Here is a 21,167-nt window from a genome sequence, read left to right as displayed (position 1 = left end):
AAAGCACTCTAAAATCATAGGTGGCAAAACATTAAAGAGGCAACACAACAACACATAGTAGTATCCTGATTTAAAACTTCTTGCACATAGTAGAATGTAATACATTATTCAGGACAGCCAACATGAATTATCCCGGTTGCAGCATCAGAGACACTTGCAATATCATTCCTGTACATTGGTATGCATACCTCCCAACTTTTTGAGATGAGAAGGAGGGACACCTAAGCCACGCCCCTGCCACACCCATGATCACGCCCCCTCACAACCCCTAGTCATGCATACCATAAAGATTTCATAAGAAAAATATGTTGTTTTATAATTCAATCCACACTGGTCCTTTCTATCCTGGTTCATTTTCCTTCATAGTAACATTTTAAAATTAGTAATTTATCAATTTAAAGGATGGGAATAAAGTTTAGAGTCAATCAAACACATGTTTTAGTAGAGAAATATATACATTTACATAGAAAAAGGGACAAAGTCCTGAAAGAGGGACACATGAGGAGGAAAGAAGGACAGAGGGACAGGGCTCCTAAAGAGGGACTGTCCCTCCAAAAGAGGGACAGTTGGGAGTTATGGGTATGTAGCCCCGCCCTTCCAGTGATGTTTGCCCTAGGCTACTTAGTTATGCAGCCTTCTCCTCCCAGTGCACTCTGGGAGAGCAGGTATTGTTTCTAATCAATGTTGAGCGTTTGTTGCTCCTTGAAAGGCTGGGAGGTTAGATGCAAGTGTGCGTGTTTCCTTTTTTCTGAATAGAAACCTGAGATGGGGGATAAGAGAATGTATAATTACATGGGCTTGTTAAGCCTGCTACACATTTTCAATTATGATTGGCCCATCGCTGACCAATTTGACCACCTCCATGTAGTACAAGGGTCAACAGATGTGGAATATTGAGCAGAGACTTTTTGAGATGAGAAAGAGGGACAATTTAAGACACGCCCCTGCCGCACCTCTAATCACACCCTTGTCACACCCCTAATCACACCCCTGCCACCAGAGCTGTATTTACAGCTCTGGAGCCTGGAGGCACAGGCGTTCTGGCGCCCTAAACTCCACCCCTAAACTCAGGCCACACACCCCATATTAGGTTGGCATCCCTACTCCCATTAATCTAGGAAGTGGATGTGCCCCCACCCCAGTATTAAGTAGCCCCACTATTAGGTAGGGGGGTATTTTAGGGAGGGGAGCCGCCTCTCCTACCTAAGGCGCCTGTAGGCATGAGCCTACAGTTCCTTATGGTAAATCCGTCCCTGCCTGCCACACATAACAATAAAAATTCATAAGCAAGAGATGTAATTTTAGAATTCGAACCACACTGGTCCCTTCTATCATCACTAGTTTTTCTTCTTATAAACATTTGAAAATAACTCCTTCCCGACCACCTAATGCCAATAGGGTGGGGAAGGTGACAGCCCCCGGGCGGCCTAACGCCGAAAGGTGTCAAGTCCTGGGGCGGGGCTTTGCAGTGGATTGTGCATGCCAATGCGTACGCATCCCCGCAGTCTAACAGATTGCCACTAGGAGACTGTTATATTTACATTGTAGAGCGCTGCCATCTACGGCAGCGCTGTACTGGGGACAGCCCTGTCACTCGGCTGTCCCCTGGGGAAGCTCAAGAACGATCGGCTCTCATAGGCTGATGCCTATGAGAGCTGAACGCTGGGATTGGCTGATGGGGGGGAGGGATAAATAAACAGAAAAATATCAATTTTATACAAAAAAAAAGGGCACATAAATTAATTTAAAAAAATAAAAAACATTGCAGCAGCAATCAGATGCCACCAACAAAAAGCTCTGTTGGTGACACGAGAAGGAGGGCAGATTCATTTGTGTGCTTAGTTGTATGGCCCTGCAGCACACTGTTAAAACCGCAGAGCCCTGAATTGTAAAAAAATTGACCTGGTCACTAGGGGAGTGTAAGCTTGTGGCCCTTAAGTGGTTAAGAAATATATCAATTTAAAGGATGGGAATAAAGTTTGGAGCCAATTAAACATATATAGCAGAGTCCCTGTTATCCAGAAGTCTCAACTAACTGGCATGCCTGAAGGGGATAACGGGAACTTTCTTTATGTGGGGTTGTGTATGTGTTTGCAGGGTTTAAAATACTTACCTAGCCTCCAGTGACGTGTAGCAGCCTTCCTCTTGCTCTTAGTGGCTTCTGGAGTCTGTGCACGCAAGTCGGCGTGTCACGTGATCCGATGCAGGTCAGGTGACACAACACAGGGGTTCTGACACAGAAGCTGTACAGTAAGCTAGACATGAATGATGAGTCATGGTTCCACTTACCTAAGCAATATGGCTTCTCCCTGTTCCTGTGCCTCTCCCGGTCATACAGGTAACCGGGGTAACACGTACACAGAACTCGGCCGAAGTTATCTGTACATTGCTGCTCACACGGTGCTTCCGAGCAGACATCGTAATCTGTGAGGAGAGGGGAGAAAGAATGTCACTTCAAGACATGGAGCAAAACTCAAGAAATTCTACTAACATTAATATACCTGACTTAAATAATTCTTTTTCAAGTGGATGTTATGAACAGTGATCTGTCTATAATCTGCAGAAAGCCAAGCATTTCCACAACTGACAGTAAGCTCAAATTGAACATATTTCAGTACTCTGTACTGTGGCAGTCACTGGAGAACGACTGTGTGTCAGAGTTGCCAATTTAATTTCTAATTTCTCAGGGACAAAAAGCCCCGAAAATCTGGACACCCAAACGTTTGGACAGATGGGGCGGAGTCAGAAGTGCACTTTTAAAGTGTGTTATGGGTAAAGCTCAACTGTGGGCGTGGTCACTGTTTTACATTTTTTAAAAGCTAAATTAATGGTTGCAGCAACCTCTTGGAACAGTATGTATATGCAGTATGCTAGTTTTATTTAAACGCCATGAAAAGCTTCTTGTGTGAAGTGACACACAGCATGTATGGGGACAGACCTTGAGCACTGAGGCTTAAAGGTGCTCACATGGCACTAGAGATTCTAGACTGAGCCAAGGTCTCTTTAAAAGAACGGACACCCACAGAGAAAGTACAGACAGCCCATTTGTGCCTTGTTTTGAATGAACTGTCTGTCTAAAGACGGATGGTTAGCATTGCAACCCTGCTGTGTGTTTTGAATGGACTGTCCGTCTAAATACGGACGGTTAGCAACCCTGCTGTGTGTTTACATGCACATAACACAAAGTAAGACAGCGCTTTCTGATTAAACCTTTGCAATATACTGTATATCCTGCTGGGGCATTCATTAGGATGCCTCCCACTGAGATTTAGCTCACACCAAAAATCACCAAGCTTAGTGCTTTTGTAGCGATTTGCAGTAGCCATTCCCAGCGCATGCGTAGCAATTTTCTATTTATGCCTGGCAATTAGTGTTTTTCATCCAGTTCTGTTTTTTCCATTTTCCCGCCTGCTTGGTTCCTGTCACCACCATAGATTTTCAAAAAAAAAAAAATTAGAATTCTCCATGAACACCAGGTAGGATTTTAATTGGTCTACTACTCAGTGTACCAATGAGAAACCTCCCTGGGGAGGGATGACTCATTCATATTGGAGTATTGAAAACCAATGGGAGCCTGATGGGGCTTTGTTTCTTCCGTGCAGGAACCCGAATGGACGGCAGCAGCAGCCGTGGAGGACCAGAATGGACAGCGGTAGGTCAGTATTTTGTGAAACTTGCATGGCAAGCAGCCTAGTAAGAATGGATATTGTCCTTTCTCAGCTAGCATTGATTCCGCCTGGCTCTGCCACCATCCATCGCCGTCTGCTTTATTTGGCCAATCTCGAAAAATCATGCAGAAGCCAAACTTTCCTTACTCTTGTCAGAATGGAACAAACAAATCCGTTCCAAATAAACTGATGTGAACGGATCCAAACGTTTTGCATAGATACCGCCACACCCCTGCCAAATCCCCGCCCCTGATCAACCAGCAAAAATAAGTCTGCTAGAAACCAATCGAAATTAAAATCAGGCAACATGCTGGGAAATAACAGTGATCTAATCTGCTAAGGGATGTAGTTTGAATGACAACTAATGCAAAAAAATTGAAAAATGTAACATACATTCATAAAAAGTGTAGATTTCTCCCATAAATTAGCTTTTTCCTATGTTGCTGTCACTTGCACTAAGTAGCAAATATCTGACAGATGTAATCCTTTCCTGGGAGTGATATTGCAAAGAATAAAAGAACTACTGAGAATATCACTTGAGGAGATGGTCTACTCCGAAATCTTTAAGATCTGTCAGCTGTTTAATACTCACTGTAAGCAATGGCAACATAGGAAAAAAGTAATTTATAGTGCATTTTCCTCTAAAAGAAATGTACATTTTATATCAATATATTTTAAATGTTACATTTTTTTTGCGATAATGAGATGAAGCACACTCTTGTATTTTACCTTATAAATCAGTGGGAACATGACAGTAAACACCTAATCTGTGTGAGAATCTGCTCAGCTGCCTGTGCAGACAGGCAGCGTTTTGACCACTGTTCACGTCTGCATTCTGCAGGTCTCTTTAAGAGAGACCTTTTGTCAGTTCTGCAGCTTGCTGCTGAGGAATTTGCATACATTCGTTATGCAAATCCCCTACCTGCCTCCTGTGATGACTGGCAGTATAAAGGTTGGGATTACCCACAGTCCTTGGCTGGTCATTCCTTCAGGGTTTGTAGTACACACTACTAGAGAGTGTCAGCCATGCTCTTGGTTTGAAGATCAGCTTAGAGTAATTCCTGGAAACTGTGCTAGGCAGATTCCCTAAGTGCAGTTAGGATTGTTTATCTGTTTGTTTGTTCTGTTGCTGTTGTCCTGTCCCAACGGTGGTCGACAGGAAATGGTTCTGATCTCTGTTCTTGGAGTATAGCTGGTGCAGCGGTTGCTACCAGCTATCTCTTCTGTTCTGTCTCCTGGGATCGCGCTAGCCACTTTTCGCTGGCGCTGTGGATCCTTCTGTTCTGTCTCCTGGGATCGCGCTGGCCACTTTTCGCTAGTGCTGTGGATCCTTCGGTTCTGCTACTCTGTACCTGGATCTCACTCGCTTCTCGCTGGTGCTGTGGATCCTGTCTCTCGCTTGTCCCTGTTTTCGTGTGTCTGTCTTGTCTGCTACGGACGCTTGCTAGAGGCTCGGTGAGGTAACCGTTAAGCAAGCGTTCGCGTCCTCTGTTTCATGTTTGTCTGTCGATGGTTAGTTAGGCGTGCTTGTCTCTATTGTGCTTATCACGTGGAGACTGCGCATAACCGTGTGCACTGTTGCGAATGAGTGCGGTGTTCGCGGTTAGCTAGCGTTTGTTATTTTCCATATCTTCTCATTGTATTATTTGCTGTGCCTTTGCTACCCTCGTATTCTGTTCTGATCTGCCTTGTGTCATGTCTGGCGATCGCACCTCTCGCGAACGCGTTCCTATTTCACATCTGCTGTTGTGTGTGCGCGGTCGCGGGGTGGCGACTGGATTGGCGCACACACATACAACCTGTCCCTTTGCTCGTTCTCATTCGCAATCACCTCTCTTGCGATTGCGTTCTGCGCTTCGTACAATTCCTGTCTGGCATTTGTGGAGGTACAGAGGATTGGTTCCTCTGCACTCCCCAGCGCCATCTGCCGACAGGAATTTCCCTCTACAGGTGCGTAGCACCTTTTGCTGGGTGCCTGCAATTACACGCTTGTGGAGGATTTCCGCCGTGTCAGCGCACGCGTTGTGCGCTGATCACGGAGAAAGTTCCACAATCATTACAATCTGCTCTTCGTTTCATTGCTCTCTGTTTAATCTGACTGTTATCACCTCTGATAAGAATCCCCAACTGAGCACTCAGTCTAGTTTTGCTACGGAAAGATTATAGCTGAGTCTGTCTTCTCTGGTGTCTTTTCAAGCCCAAGCCTGCCCCCTTGTGGCTCTGCTATAATGACTCAGCTATAATTATTCCCTGCAAAGCCAGACTGAATGCTCAGTCCGGGATTCTTATCACAGCTGATAACAGACACTTTTAGCAGTGAGGATGAAACAGAGAGCAGGGTAAGTGTTTTCTCTAATGTTCTTACTGATATATATGGTAAAATACACAAGGGTGCTTCATCTCTGGTTCCCTTTAAGGTAAAATGTATGTCTGAATTTAAAGGGACTCCGAGCAGTGCAAAAACTATGGAAAGATGCATATCATTTTAAAGCTCTCTTTCTCCTCTTTCCAATGATATATAAACCACCGCCCTATGCCTTTTAGTTTTCGCTATTTTCGCGATCGAAATTGCCACGGCCGCGACTTCGATCGCGAAAATAGAGAAAACTAAAAGGCGTAGGGCGACGATTTAGGTGTCGTCAGAAAGAGGAGAAAGAGAGCTTTAAAATAATATCTGTCTTTGCATAGTAATATTGTATTACACAGGGCGACTTTTTCTCAAAGTCAGCAGCTCCATTCAGCAGAAAAAGTCGCCCTGTGTAATACAATATTACTATGCAAAGACAGATATCATTTTAAAGCTCTCTTTCTCCTCTTTCTGACGACACCTAAATCGTCACCCTACTCCTTTTAGTTTTCTCTATTTTCGCGATCGAAGTCGCGGTCGCGGCAAATTCGATCGCGAAAATAGCAAAAACTAAAAGGCGTAGGGCGGTGGTTTATATATCATTGGAAAGAGGAGAAAGAGAGCTTTAAAATGATATGCATCTTTCCACAGTTTCTGCACTGCTCGGAGTCCCTTTAAGCTCTAAACACCTCACCCAGCAAATGTATTTCTTTTTGAGAATGTTAAAAAAAAATAAAAAAAATTGAATCATAAAATGACTAAATTTAAAGTGACATTAATTTAATTAAAACTTCCTGTCTGGAGTGTAATAGTCTTATCCCATTACAAGTTTCCATTGTGAATCTGGTATGGACACACCTCAGTACAGAGATGTCACATCTGTTTCCTCTCGTACTTTGCCGCCTTTTCTCGTCCGATATAGTTTCCATGTAAGCCACCTACTGGGATGCTAGACATTGCTATTCATGAGAACTAAACTGAGATCTAGGCTGGGTCTTACAAAGTTGTTGTTTTTACAACCCCAGAAATATTTTTAAGATTGGAGGGGAAAAAAAAGAAATTAAGAAAATCAAATAACTTTTCAATTTATTTTTCCTCCATCTCTTCAGAAACGGGAAATCCACTGTGGGTCTCGATGTCCGATGAGGGCCCATCCAGAGTGTACGGTGAGGGGGCTGTCATCGCGGGGAGGCAGGGAAAGATCTGATTCTCAGCAGGACCTTCCTGTGCCAAGTGCACTGCTTTTAACAGCTTTGTTTCGTATGATCTACCGCTTGACACTTTGGGGAGTTGAACACAAGCTGGCAATGAAGTTTAATATGTTAGTTATGACTCAGCCGGGGTTGCAATGCCAAAGAAAGTTTTAACGCCTTAAACTCGCAGTTAGGCCCAAGGAGGCTGCGGAGGGAGCTTAGCCCGCGATGAGCCTCAGGGTTCAGGATCACTGAAAGCTGAGCCTGCCAGTTGGACATTAAGCCAGAGGGCACTAGTAGGGTTAATCAGAAAAATATTCAGCCAGCGGTGATGTAGATGGGGTAATACGCTGGATTTACGGACCACAGTTGTGAAGGATTTTTGACTGATGCTGTAAAGTTCGATTTCACATCGTTCACTTAACCCGCAATTGTGTTTAACCTCATCATTGCCATTTTTTTAGGCGTTATTCAGATTCAGGTGAATAACGATGATCAAGCAACGTTTCACGAGAAACAAATCCGTACCTGCTCGTGTCTGAGATGGGGCCGTGGCAGGGAGGGTTAATTTAACTGTGGGACATCCTTTTGCAGCAGCACTCCATGCTGCATTCCATCTTCGCGATACTTCCTTCTTCACATGTGAAGTTCTGCAGGTAAAGCAGGTCAAGGAATGGAGCGCAGCGTGTAACTCCACAACAAGAGGAAGTCCCACAGGTAAATTAACCGGCTCTAGCCTAGTTTAGGGGACCCAGCAGGGAACCTCATAGGCAAATTCGCCTGATGTGATTGGGTGGACAGCACCCTGTCGAACTACTAGGTTACAGATAGTTTGTAGTAAACAATGACCACACTATTTGGCCAATCACAATGCTTTGTGCTGTAGAGGGTGCTGTGATTGGAGAACTGTTCCTTATGAGGTTTCCTTCTGGGTTCCCTAAACTAGTGCTAATTAACCCTCCACGCCCTCCTCTCGGACACAAGCAGATACGGTTTTGCTTTTTCGCAAGACTACAGGACAGGGCAGAACCCCACCTCAGGTTGACGGCATGGTAAGTCCTTTTGTGGAACTTAACTTTTGACTTTTTCCAACAAACCTAAATAGAGGGCAGTCTCCGCCAACGTAGATAAGGAAATACTTCTTTATTAAATTCTACCTGCAAACTTTCTGCAGCTTGTAACTGAACCAATCAAAGAAATTAGTAGCAACATTTGCATAAATTAACATGAAATGAGCAGCAACTAAAAATGATTAGTAACTCGATGACCAATAACATGCAAGATGAAATAACTGGCAACTCACTAATCATCTGCCATAATAATGTTTGTAATTTACTCTCTTTAATAATCTGCTATACAACACTCACTCAGGGCAGAGACACACTGTAGAGAGCGTTTCGATCCGTTTTCATTTTAAAAACACATTCTCACTGACATGCATTAAAACTTTAAAATTGCAGCGATCACCATTTTTCAAAATAATTACATTTTAACCTCTTGAGGACTGCAGTGCTAAACCCCCCTAGTGACCAGGCCAATTTTAGTAAAATTGGCCACTGCAGCTTTAAGGCCAAGCTGCAGGGCCGCACAACACAGCACACAAGTGATTCCCCCCCCCCTTTTTTCCCCACCAACAGAGCTCTCTGTTGGTGGGGTCTGATCGCTCCCCCCATGTTTATTTTTTATAAATATTATGGTTTGTGCTTTTTTTAATAAAAAACCCTGTTTCTTTAACTGTCTTTCCTCCCTCCCTCCCTACAGCCAGCCAATTACGGCGATCGGCAGTCATAGGCTTCTGCTTATGAGAGCCGATCGCTCTCTTGTCGCCAGGGGGACAGCCGTGTGACACGGCTGTCCCCAGTACAGCGTTGCTGCCGATCACAGCGCTGTACATGCAAATAGACGGCGATCACGCCGTCTAACAGTCTCCCGAGCGGCTATTGCTGAAGGCGGGGCGGAGCTCCGTCCCCCAAGCAGGAGATGCGCGCAGCCTGTGCGAGATCTCCTGCATTAGTTGGCCCCAGGACTTTACGCCACTCGGCGTTAGGCAGTCCTGGGGCTGCCGCCACGGCCACGCCCATCAGCGTGACGCGGTCGGCAAGAGGTTAATGTAAGTTGATGGTATCGTGTTTTTAAAAACGAAAACGGATCATAAAGCACTCTGCAGTGTGTCTCTGCCCTAAGTCGTGCATCCAGGCTTCATAATAAATAATGGTTAACAGCAAAATAATAAGGCAAGATTTACCTTCCGGAATGCATTGTCCCAGGACAAACTTATAGCCCTTGCAGCATCTCTTCCTAAAAAGACAAAACAAGTAAACAGATCAATATAACACAAGAATAGGACAAAGCCTAGAAATATAATATTGGAACATGTTTTTCAAAGAACTATGGAATACGGGAAACCCTATAAATAAAGAATAAGTGTGTAAAAATGATCTCCACTTCCTCTCACTGCGATGGAAAGTGAAATGTTTTTTCCAGCAGGGGCACCGACACCTGGTACACACAACCAATTTTGATTGCCCAATGTTACCACTATCATGTAGTATGAGAGCTTACCACCGCAATCTGTTCATAACATTCAATATCTGTTGGCCCTCATACTTCATAGAAATGGTAAAATTGACCAATCTCTACCCAATCAAAATTGGATGTGTGTACACACCTTATAGCCTGGTACACGCCTTCAATTTTGATTGGCCAATGACTGGCCAATTTTACCACTTCCAGGTAGTATGAGGGCCAACAGATTTTGAATGCTTTAAAGAGAATCTGTACTGTGAAAATCTTACATAAATAACCGTACCAGCCTGTTTGTTGTCTCAGCCCCCTCTGTGACATTTTCGATGCTCACCGCTGCTTACTTGGTGATAACATCACAGTTTTATTCATTGTTTTTAAGATGGCTGCCAAACAGGAAATACATCATTAGAGCAGGTGCCCGTTTGAAGTGGCTCCTCTCAAGCCTGACTTGACTGCTGGAATTTTACTGCCACTTGTTGCCTTAGCTGCTTGTCTGGGTTTTGAACTGATCTTTCTGCACTCACAGCTGTTCACAATGTCACAGCTCCATGAGCTGCAGACACACTGGCTGTGAGCAGAGACCATGCCTGTGACTCATACACACAGCACACACACAGAGCCTGCAGGGGGCGTGCATAACTTCTTCCTATCACAGCAGAGGCAGCTCCTTCCTCTCTGGGTCGACAAAGCTTGACAAAGAAAAGAAGATTTGACATATTACAGAGCAGACCCTTACCCCTTCTTACCATATAACATGTGTATGTTTGCCCTTCCTGGCTAATTTTCAGTACACTATATCAATCATACCCCTCAGGACACTTTACCTATTTACCAGCCACAATTATTACCATTTACCTTGTATCTCAGAGTGACCACTGAATCCTATATTCAGAGTGACCACTGTATATACCCCACATTGCGCTTTTTATACAAACTTGCTGTATTTAACATACACTATGTATTTCAGATTTTTCACATCTGCATGCTCTGTTCCTCTACACGTCCTAAGATTACTTCACCTTTCCCAAACTTTTTGATACACATTACTTAACAGTTCCACCATACACAGTAGTCTGATTGTGCCTTTTTTGTCTGTCATTTTCAGTGTATTACTCCGCTTGTGTGATGCCTGATGAAGCGGGATTGTGCCCGTGAAACGCATTGCTAGTTATCTATAGGAGTATATGTGAATAAATTATTATTACCGGAATCGAAAAGCATCGTGTCTGTTTCAAGTAGCCGGTCCACCACCACCTACTGAACGTTTTAACGATTTTAGTCTTTTTTATCCTATTGGCGCCTCTGTACATCTTTATAGATATATTACAGAGACAGTGCAACAAGAAAAGGCTGCAGTAATCGAGACCACATTATAACAGGTATAGGAACTTATAGGATAGAACAAATAAAGCTGAAAATATTGTTAAAGAGTCTCTTTAAAAGATACCCGAGGTGACATGTGACATAATGTGACATAATGACATAATGAGATAGACATGTGTATGTACAGTATGTACAGTGCCTAGCACACAAATAACTATGCTGTGTTCCTTTTTTTCTTTCTCTGCCTGAAAGAGTTAAATATCAGGTATATAAGTGGCTGACTCAGTCCTGACTCAGACAGGAAGTGACTACAGTGTGATCCTCAGTGATAAGAAATTCCAACTATAAAACACTTTCCCAGCAGAAAATGGCTTCTGAGAACAGGAAAGAGTCGACAAGGGTCAATAGTTCATAGATTTTAGCTCTGGCATACTTCAATGAATGTGTCATTGAGCAAAAACAATAAAACAGTTAAAACTTAACAAATAGATTTAAATATAAAATACAACTGTGGAATATCTTGAAACGTCATTTTTAGGAGATGGAAGATGGATACAATCATTTATTTCATTCGTTTATTTTCGCCTTGGTTGTCCTTTAACCCCTCAATCCTGTGACTTTATATCTGTGTCCATGTTCTGCACATCACACACGCATGTATGTTGCCATGTCCATACATAGGCGTGGAGTACAGAAAGTTGTCTTAGCTCCAGAGTGCCCAGGTCTCAGGGAACCCATTTTACTAAGCCCCCCCCCCATGATTGCTATTTATGCCACTGACTCTGAGCCATAAAAACTGTCAAGGACTCTTTCACACTGGCACAGTGTGTCTACTTGCCGCACTGCTACCGCAGTCTAATTAAACCCTGTGGGGAAGTTCATACTTCCCACATTGCGGTAGGCTGCACCAATCTAACGCTAGCACAGAACTAAGTTACCGTGCGGGATCCACGGCGATCTGTGTCGGCCCAGAAGTCATGTTAGTCAATGGCGATGCAGGGTTTTAAAAAAGGTTGACGTCGCAGTGCGTGGAAGTGTATTTTTACAATATGTATGCACTTTACATACCCCGAAGCAGGAAATGACCGCAAGTGCGCGTCACTTCCTCTTTGGCTGGTGGCCAGACATGGAATGCCGCGTATTAATGTGATGTTCCCTGAAAGCCTGTTTTTGGCGGTGCAGCGGGAGCGCAGAGTAAAAACCGCGCGTAATATAAACCTACAAATTTGGTACTGTTGGAAAAATGCATTTATTATCAAACAATGCTATGTATCCCATCTCACACATTCCTTTTATTTTGCTATTGCTACCCATCAATAAGCTATTTCTTTATTTTTTTTTGCCCTAATTTCAGTTATTTTTCTCTTTCCTCTCTCTGGATAAAACATATCATTTAAGTATAATATCAAAAGAAAGGTCCATCTGCCCTATAAAAAAATGGCTTGGCTACAAAACCAAGGTGCAAATATCATATAATAAAGCCCCTCTCCAAAGCCTAGTCTGGTCCTTCAGGGAAGTAATAGTTTAAAGAGACTCCGTAACAAAAATTGCATCCTGTTTTTTATCATCCTGCAAGTTCCAAAAGCTATTCTAATGTGTTCTGGCTTACTACAGCACGTTCTACTATCACAGTCTCTGTAATAAATCAATGTATCTTTCCCCTGTCAGACTTGTCTGTGTCTGGAAGGCTGCCAAGTTCTTCAGTGTTGTGGTTCTGCTATGAACTCCCCCTTCCAGGCCCCTCTATGCACACTGCCTGTGTATTATTTAGATTAGGACAGCTTCTCTCTTCTCTCTTATCTTTTACAACCTGGATAAATCGTCCTCTGAGCTGGCTGGGCTTTCACATACTGAGGAAATTCAGACAAGGGCAAAGCTGTTTGCAGGAAGAAAAGAGCAGCCTGAAACTTCAGTGCATGAGAGATGCAGGGGGAAAGAAACACACAAATGATCTCTTGAGATTCAAAAGGAAGGGTGTATACAGCCTGCTTGTGTATGGATGTATTTTCTATGTGTGGACATACTGTACATCAACCTACTTCCTGTTTTGGTGGCCATTTTGTTTGTTTATAAACAAACTTTTTAAAACTGTTTTTAACCACTTTTAATGCGGCGACGAGCGGCGAAATTGTGACAGAGGGTAAAGGGAGATGTCCCCTAACGCACTGGTATGTTTACTTTTGTGCGATTTTAACAATACAGATTCTCTTTAACAGGTTCAGATCTGGAATGGTTAAACCAGTTACAGAGACAAAACGAGAAGAAATAATTCTTCAATTTCCTGTACAACACTCATATCACTGATAACATTTTTGTAAATGTTGTGAGAAACTTGTGTTAACTAAGATATTTTTACTGCAGTGTCCAGGTTGGCCTCATTAAAGTTAGTGAAAAGGTCCATCTGTAACTGACCGAGGCCTTCACCGCGGTGAGGAACCACAGCTGACGGTGAGACTCCTGGCCAAACACGGAACATAATGGAATGCAGAGAGCCGAGGTATGAGGATGTTCCATCCAATTCTCTTATCATCGGGGTAAATGAAACACTTGCGGAGTAGACAGCATGTTTGAGGCTTTATGTGACAGAGGCGCATTAAAGAGGAACAGATTTCACTACGTTTTACAACCCTGGAAGCATTCATTCCAGAGGATCAGAAATTCCTCCTCTAACAACCGCAGCAAATCTTTCACACGTTTTATTTCAGAAGGTTAGCACAACAGAGATCTTATATACTTAGAGCAGCGGATCAGAGTGCCTATCGGGGCTGCAGGCGGCTTCACAACTGCTATTTTCACACGGAACCCAATCACACGGCGTTATGGCAATGAGAAACAGGCGGTGAGGAAAGAATAGGGAGGATACACACTGATAAACAATGGGTATGTAGATAAAATATAAAGGATAAGTGCACTTATTCTTGTTTAACTTTTTGCCTGCAAAGCACGCACCAGGTGGCAGGCAAAGGCTCCAATTGCCAAAAACGTACCTAGTACTAGTGCGATCGGGTGAGTAAGGCCCGGTTCACATTAGCGTTCCCTGTCCGGATCAGCCTGATCGGATCCGGACCGTATACTGTACAAACGGAGCGTACGTTCCGCATAGCGATGCAAAGTCTATGCGAACGTTCACATGCGTACGTTCCTTACAGAACGGAGCCGGATCGGATCCGGACTCCGGACACTTTTCCAACATGCGCTGTTTTTCAGGTCCGGATCATCCGGCCCACGCACCCGGACCGGAGCCTGATTGCACCATCCGGAAATAGAAACCTATGGGGAACGGAAAGCACAGAACACACAGGATACAAACACCTGACGTTCTACCCCACTTCCTATGCGTATTCTATATGTAAAATAGCTCAAAAGTCTTGGGAAAGGGATGGCCAAGGCAGTTATTAAATAATCTATACAATCAATCATCAATTAATAATATCAAATTTCATGCATCCTGCCAACGAGATAAGGATACTGGATAAAAAATAATGAGAGTTGGCTCTTGGGTGCATGAAAAATTACAAAAAGCTTTATTATATAACATCACGAATAAAAACTACCACATAAACACATACTGAACATCTATGAAAGGTCTAAAACAGTGAATCATTCCTCCCGGAGAGCAACCTGCTGGTTAGAACTAAATGAGGCTGCAGTCCTCAAGCAATCCCCCCAGACAGAGAGTCCTGCTTCCAGATAGATGTAGAGTATCCAATACAGTGATATAATCCGGATGGTATATTCTTCGGATAGAACAAGTTCACAAACCACAGATAAAGATGATATCATCCAGACTAATGCACAGCCATGTACTAAAGGGATGCCGCTGTGAAATGTTAATGAGCCAAACATTTGTAATCCATGAGGATCCTGGTTGATATAATATAGACATGAACACGTAAATGTCCAGAAACTCCCCCAATCGCAGGGAACACAGCAAACGGTAACAGGTGTATATTTGATGTACAATGGGCCCTGCAAGTGCCCGGTGCAAAACGTAGCAGATGGATAGAAGCACAGATATATCAATGGCAGTTCATGCATATGTCAGCAAACCGTCATTTGTACAAGGTGGACATAACACATGAGAGTCCAGGATCTCCCTCAGTCGCAGGGAACCACAGCAGATGTATATTTGTATATTTGATGCACAGTCGGTCATGCCGGTATCAGATGCAAAGCATGGCGGAATACACAGATATGTCAATGGCGATTCATGCATGTGTCAGCAAGCCATAGTTACCATCCTGGTATCCAAGTATTGGAGCTGTAAGGAAGTTCAGCGGCTCCTGAGGTGCACTCCGGAGAGGATTATTGGCTGTCGTGGAGGCCTGACATGTTTCGCCGCCTCTCGCGGCTTTTTCAAAGGCAGACAGCAACACATACAAATGTGTACGCCATAATGGCGTTTATATCCACCGCCGTGTGTGTCGCGGACCCGCCCAACCCCGCCCACGCACCCGCCCACGTCCATCAATGAGCGTCAAGGACGCACCGAGCGGCCAAACGTCACAAGGTACGCCCACCAACGCACAGCGAGGACGCACGTGACCAGCCCGCTGGAACGCATATGCGCACCAACATGCCAACCAGGAAGCGCATGACGCGACCCGGGAGGCGGATAGCAGGCGAGGCCCAGGGCGGGGCGGAGGCACGGAAGGGCGGGACAGAGACCCAAACCGCAGCAGAATTCACATAATTCAAAATACACCCCAGTAACAGGTGACTAAATGGTCAAAACAGAGAAACATATATCCAAGTGTCAGGAACATTCAGCTACATGGGTCCCACACTGGACATGTTTATAAATACATACATATAACTAGCTATGTGATATAGGGGCCTGGGGGTCCAGTAGTCGTGGCTAAAGGTAGATGATTCACCACGGCAACAGGGCCATGGATGCCAATAGCATCCAGAATCACAGCCCCCATAAAAACAAACAAAAAGGAACAAAAAAAGACCAAAAAGAAAAAGATCTCTAGATATATGAAGTCAGGGCGAGAGGAGCAATAATCAAAATCATATAATAGTGATAGTACTGCACATTAGGGCCCGTCCCCAGCAAGCCCAGCGTATGTACAGTCAACTATATGTCACAGGGGGAGAGAACAAAGAAAATGCTCACAGGGAGGAGACGAACAGAGTGCCCCACCAAACGCAGGGGGGAGGAACACCTCAGAGCCGAGAAAAGTCCAGTTTAGTTTGGCAGGAAAACACGATAGTTAATGCTGTCGTTCAGACCCTTAGGTTCAGTTGCCTTTAGGTTGAAAATCCACCTGGATTCAAGTTGTAACAGTTTTTTATCTATGTCCCCACCCCTGGGATGGGCATGTACTCTGTCCAGGCCCACAAATGTGATAAAGCTAGGGTTGCCCCTATGTTCAAGATGTACATGTCTAGAAATGGGAGACTTAAAGTTGCATGTAGTGATGTCACCAACATGGTCCTTTATTCTTTCTTTAAAGGCTCTTGCCGTTTTGCCGATGTAGAAACATCCACACCTACAATACAGAAGATAGATCACGCCTATTGTGTTGCAATTTACAAAATGTTGCAACCACCATTGGCGACCATTTGGTAACACCACCGACCTGCCAACTGAAAGGAAACGACAATATACACATCCTCCACACGTGTAGGTCCCAGCTACCGTGCAGTGTTTGCCCGGCCCACCCCTGCCCCAGAAGTGGCTCGAGGTAAGCATATTCCTTAATGTTTGACTACGTCTATAGGTGACTTGCGGGGTGGGGGATACAAATCCCCCAAGATTTTTATCGGACGTCAGAATATGCCAGTGCCGACGGAGAATTCCCTCCACCTCACTTCTTTGTTCATTATATCGCGTGATCAAGCGTGTTGTACTGTTAATATCAGTTTCCTTAGTCTTTTTGACCAATAATTCCGTGCGATTAGCTGCCTTGGCGCGTTTATATGCTTTTTTAAGCCATTTGTCCTTATATCCCCGCTCCCTAAACCGGGAGCGTAATAATTTGGCTTCTTTCTCAAAAATTTGGTCATCAGTGCAATTGCGACGCAACCTCAGATATTGACCTGTGGGTATTCCTCGTATCGTGTGTATGGGATGGGCACTGTTAGCATGCAGGTATGCATTGGATGCCGTCGGTTTACGGAAAAGTTGTGTGGATAGGAATCCCTCGGCACTGACATCAATTCTCACGTCCAAAAAAGAAATGGAGTGCGAATCGCACTCCATGGTGAACTTTAAATTCCAATCGTTTTGATTCAGAATTAATAGAAACTCGTCCAATAGGGACCTACCGCCTGTCCAGAACATGACCACGTCATCGATGTACCTGTGCCATGAAACAATGTGGCACAGGTACTCGACGAGGGCGTCGCCCCGAACAGGTGTCGCTCCCAATCCCCCAGGTACAGGTTGGCAAGCGACGGGGCACACGTAGTCCCCATCGCCGCCCCCTGCACCTGGAGATAGTAAGTGTTGTCAAATACAAAAACATTATTCTGTAGAATGAAGGATAACAGTTCCAAAATGAACTGATTATGTGGGAACTCATTGATCTCCATCTCTGCCAGAAATTTGCCTACTGACCTAACTCCTCTTTCCTGTGGGATACTGGAATAGAGGGCCTCCACATCCAGGGTCACCAAAAGAATATCCGTCGGCAACTGCAACCCCTCTACAATCCCTAGGAGGTGCAGTGTGTCTCGCACAAAGGATGGCAGCCGGTGGACATGGGGTTGTAAATGTTTATCCACATATACGCTAACCTTTTCAGTTAAAGACCCATTGCCCGATACAATGGGCCGGCCAGGAGGTTTAGACAGATTTTTGTGTATCTTTGGCAAAGCGTAAAAGGTTGGCACCACCGGGTGCTCAACCTTTAAAGTGGACCCCACCTCGGCTGTAATGATCCCTTTGTCCATGGCATCATCAATGATGTCAAAAAGTGCCCGTTGGTTTCTAATGACCCTGGATGCGGGGACCCTCCGGTACCATTCCCTGTTCCCCAGAATCCTTTGACACATATAGACGTACTGTTCCGTATTCATGACCACCACGTTCCCTCCTTTATCTGAGGGTTTAATGACAAGATCCCTCTTTTCTCGCAACTCGGAAAGAGCCGAGGTTTCGCTTTCAGAGAGATTTGTGACCTGACTTTTTTCAATCCATAATTTCTGGATATCTTTCTCAACTAAAGAAATAAATGTATGTACACTAGGGCACAAAGTAGAGGGGGGGAACGCGGTGGACCTGGGACGGAACTGTCTATTAATTCGTTCGCTCGCCATGTTGCTGGGTATAGAAAAACCAAAAAGATCCTCATCCTCCATCTCATCATTTTCCTCACTTAGTTTGACCAGGTCCATCAATGCACGATAATCACGACTAGACCAATCCTTCCAATCGGTAATTGCTCCTCCCAAGGGGGACTCACTTTTCTTTTTATGTAATGTTCTCAAAGTAAGATTGCGCCCGAACAGATGTAGATCCTTAACAAACTCAAAACGATCCAAATTAGTAGTGGGACAGAAGCCAAGACCCTTCGCCAGTAGATCATTGATCCCTGGCGATAGGTCATGGCCTGATATATTCACAACCTGTAAATTAGCATGATTACTGGACTGGGTCATATCTGGAGGCCCCGTGGAGTCTACATGGTCGGTTCCTCGTCCTCCCCTAAAAAAGCAGCAGAAGAGGACTGAGAATCTGAACCACCACATGCTCCCAGGGCAGACTCACTTGTTTCCTCCTGGGAATCACTGGCGCTAGTTGTGAGATATTTGTTAATGGGACCAGTTTTAGATTTGCTCTTTTCTGTAATTTTATCTTTGTCTTTCTTTTTCTTACTATCTCTATTCTTGCTTGACTTTGGAAGGTTTCCCCCCGTGATGGACCTGGTCACAGGTCTCTTAGAGGCTTGTGAGCCCTGTCCGCTGGAGGACACTGAGGCCTCACTTCCCCCGCCCACAGATGAGTCGGACTCCTCTACCACGTCAGGATCAACTCGAGCCTCAACAGGTGGATTCTGTGGTGGATTCTTAGGATGGTTTTTGGGGATAAGCGGTTTCTTGCCCTTTGGTGGTAATTTACCCCACCTATAGGCGTAGCCCAATTTGTAGGCTGTTTTGTCCCGTTCAAATTTATTATCCTTTCTAGTAACCAATTCCTTATTATACTTCTCAATATGAGATTTCAATTTACTATTTCTGGTCACGAACAAAGGATGTTCTTGAACCTTGGATAAAGACTCCAATATATCTGTGATTTTTTGATCAATCTCTAACAAATCCACCTTTTCCAATTCCTGCATCAGCTCGAGCATTACTCTGGAGCAATTTTCAAAATTATCCTCCCATCTCTGTTTAAAACTATCAGATAAGGTTTTCTTAAATGGAAAAATCTGCACCCGCAACCATAAAGGAGCTTTTCTCTCCAATAAATAATTTTCATTAAACTTGATGTTCCACCAGATTCTACTTTTTTGTTCATACAATCTCTCTAATTTTCTAAAGCTGGAATTAATCAGCTGCTCGGCATTCCTCGCGCCCCTATCACGGGCACAGTCGTCTCCCACCTGTCGCACGATCTCCTCCCACTGTAACATGACAGAAAAATCTAAAAATAATAAAGCAAATTGCTCCTCAAAAATTCGCCCCGACTCCAAAATATATATATCTTGACCAGACCCCTTCCCAAAAGGGGGCTAGATACCCCAAATACAATATGTAAAATAGCTCAAAAGTCTTGGGAAAGGGATGGCCAGGCAGTTATTAAATAATCTATACAATCAATCATCAATTAATAATATCAAATTTCATGCATCCTGCCAACGAGATAAGGATACTGGATAAAAAATAATGAGAGTTGGCTCTTGGGTGCATGAAAAATTACAAAAAGCTTTATTATATAACATCACGAATAAAAACTACCACATAAACACATACTGAACATCTATGAAAGGTCTAAAACAGTGAATCATTCCTCCCGGAGAGCAACCTGCTGGTTAGAACTAAATGAGGCTGCAGTCCTCAAGCAATCCCCCCAGACAGAGAGTCCTGCTTCCAGATAGATGTAGAGTATCCAATACAGTGATATAATCCGGATGGTATATTCTTCGGATAGAACAAGTTCACAAACCACAGATAAAGATGATATCATCCAGACTAATGCACAGCCATGTACTAAAGGGATGCCGCTGTGAAATGTTAATGAGCCAAACATTTGTAATCCATGAGGATCCTGGTTGATATAATATAGACATGAACACGTAAATGTCCAGAAACTCCCCCAATCGCAGGGAACACAGCAAACGGTAACAGGTGTATATTTGATGTACAATGGGCCCTGCAAGTGCCCGGTGCAAAACGTAGCAGATGGATAGAAGCACAGATATATCAATGGCAGTTCATGCATATGTCAGCAAACCGTCATTTGTACAAGGTGGACATAACACATGAGAGTCCAGGATCTCCCTCAGTCGCAGGGAACCACAGCAGATGTATATTTGTATATTTGATGCACAGTCGGTCATGCCGGTATCAGATGCAAAGCATGGCGGAATACACAGATATGTCAATGGCGATTCATGCATGTGTCAGCAAGCCATAGTTACCATCCTGGTATCCAAGTATTGGAGCTGTAAGGAAGTTCAGCGGCTCCTGAGGTGCACTCCGGAGAGGATTATTGGCTGTCGTGGAGGCCTGACATGTTTCGCCGCCTCTCGCGGCTTTTTCAAAGGCAGACAGCAACACATACAAATGTGTACGCCGGACACTTTTCCAACATGCGCTGTTTTTCAGGTCCGGATCATCCGGCCCACGCACCCGGACCGGAGCCTGATTGCACCATCCGGAAATAGAAACCTATGGGGAACGGAAAGCACAGAACACACAGGATACAAACACCTGACGTTCTACCCCACTTCCTATGCGTATTCTAGCGGCCATTTCAGATGAGGACACATGGGCAGCAGTGGAGCAGCAGTGACCTTATGTGCTGGAGCTGTTGGCAGTATGTCGGAGGTGGAGGTGAGGCCTAAACAGCGGAGGACCTGATTCTACAGGTGCACCAGGTGCATCTTCTGCTGACCCCAACAATTTTTTATTATATTTCGCTGTTTTTACCACATG

The 21,167-nt window shown here is 44.3% G+C and overlaps 1 protein-coding gene across 1 annotated transcript in view; it reads right to left on the bottom strand.

Annotated features, from left to right (window-relative positions):
* Positions 1-21,167, bottom strand: part of CCBE1 (collagen and calcium binding EGF domains 1) — a 443,744-nt gene that overhangs the window by 79,001 nt on the left and 343,576 nt on the right. Inside the window, exons 3-4 of the mRNA XM_068271851.1 lie at positions 9,454-9,506; positions 2,290-2,424 (exon numbers count right to left, since the gene is read on the bottom strand). Coding sequence (XP_068127952.1) covers positions 2,290-2,424; positions 9,454-9,506 — 188 coding nt within the window. The remainder of the gene's footprint in view (positions 1-2,289; positions 2,425-9,453; positions 9,507-21,167) is intronic.

Source organism: Hyperolius riggenbachi, chromosome 1, assembly GCF_040937935.1.
Source record: "Hyperolius riggenbachi isolate aHypRig1 chromosome 1, aHypRig1.pri, whole genome shotgun sequence".
In the NCBI taxonomy this organism is placed as follows: domain Eukaryota; kingdom Metazoa; phylum Chordata; class Amphibia; order Anura; family Hyperoliidae; genus Hyperolius; species Hyperolius riggenbachi.
The sequence above is the reverse complement of the archived record's forward strand: the minus strand, read 5'-3'. Positions and strand labels throughout refer to the sequence as shown.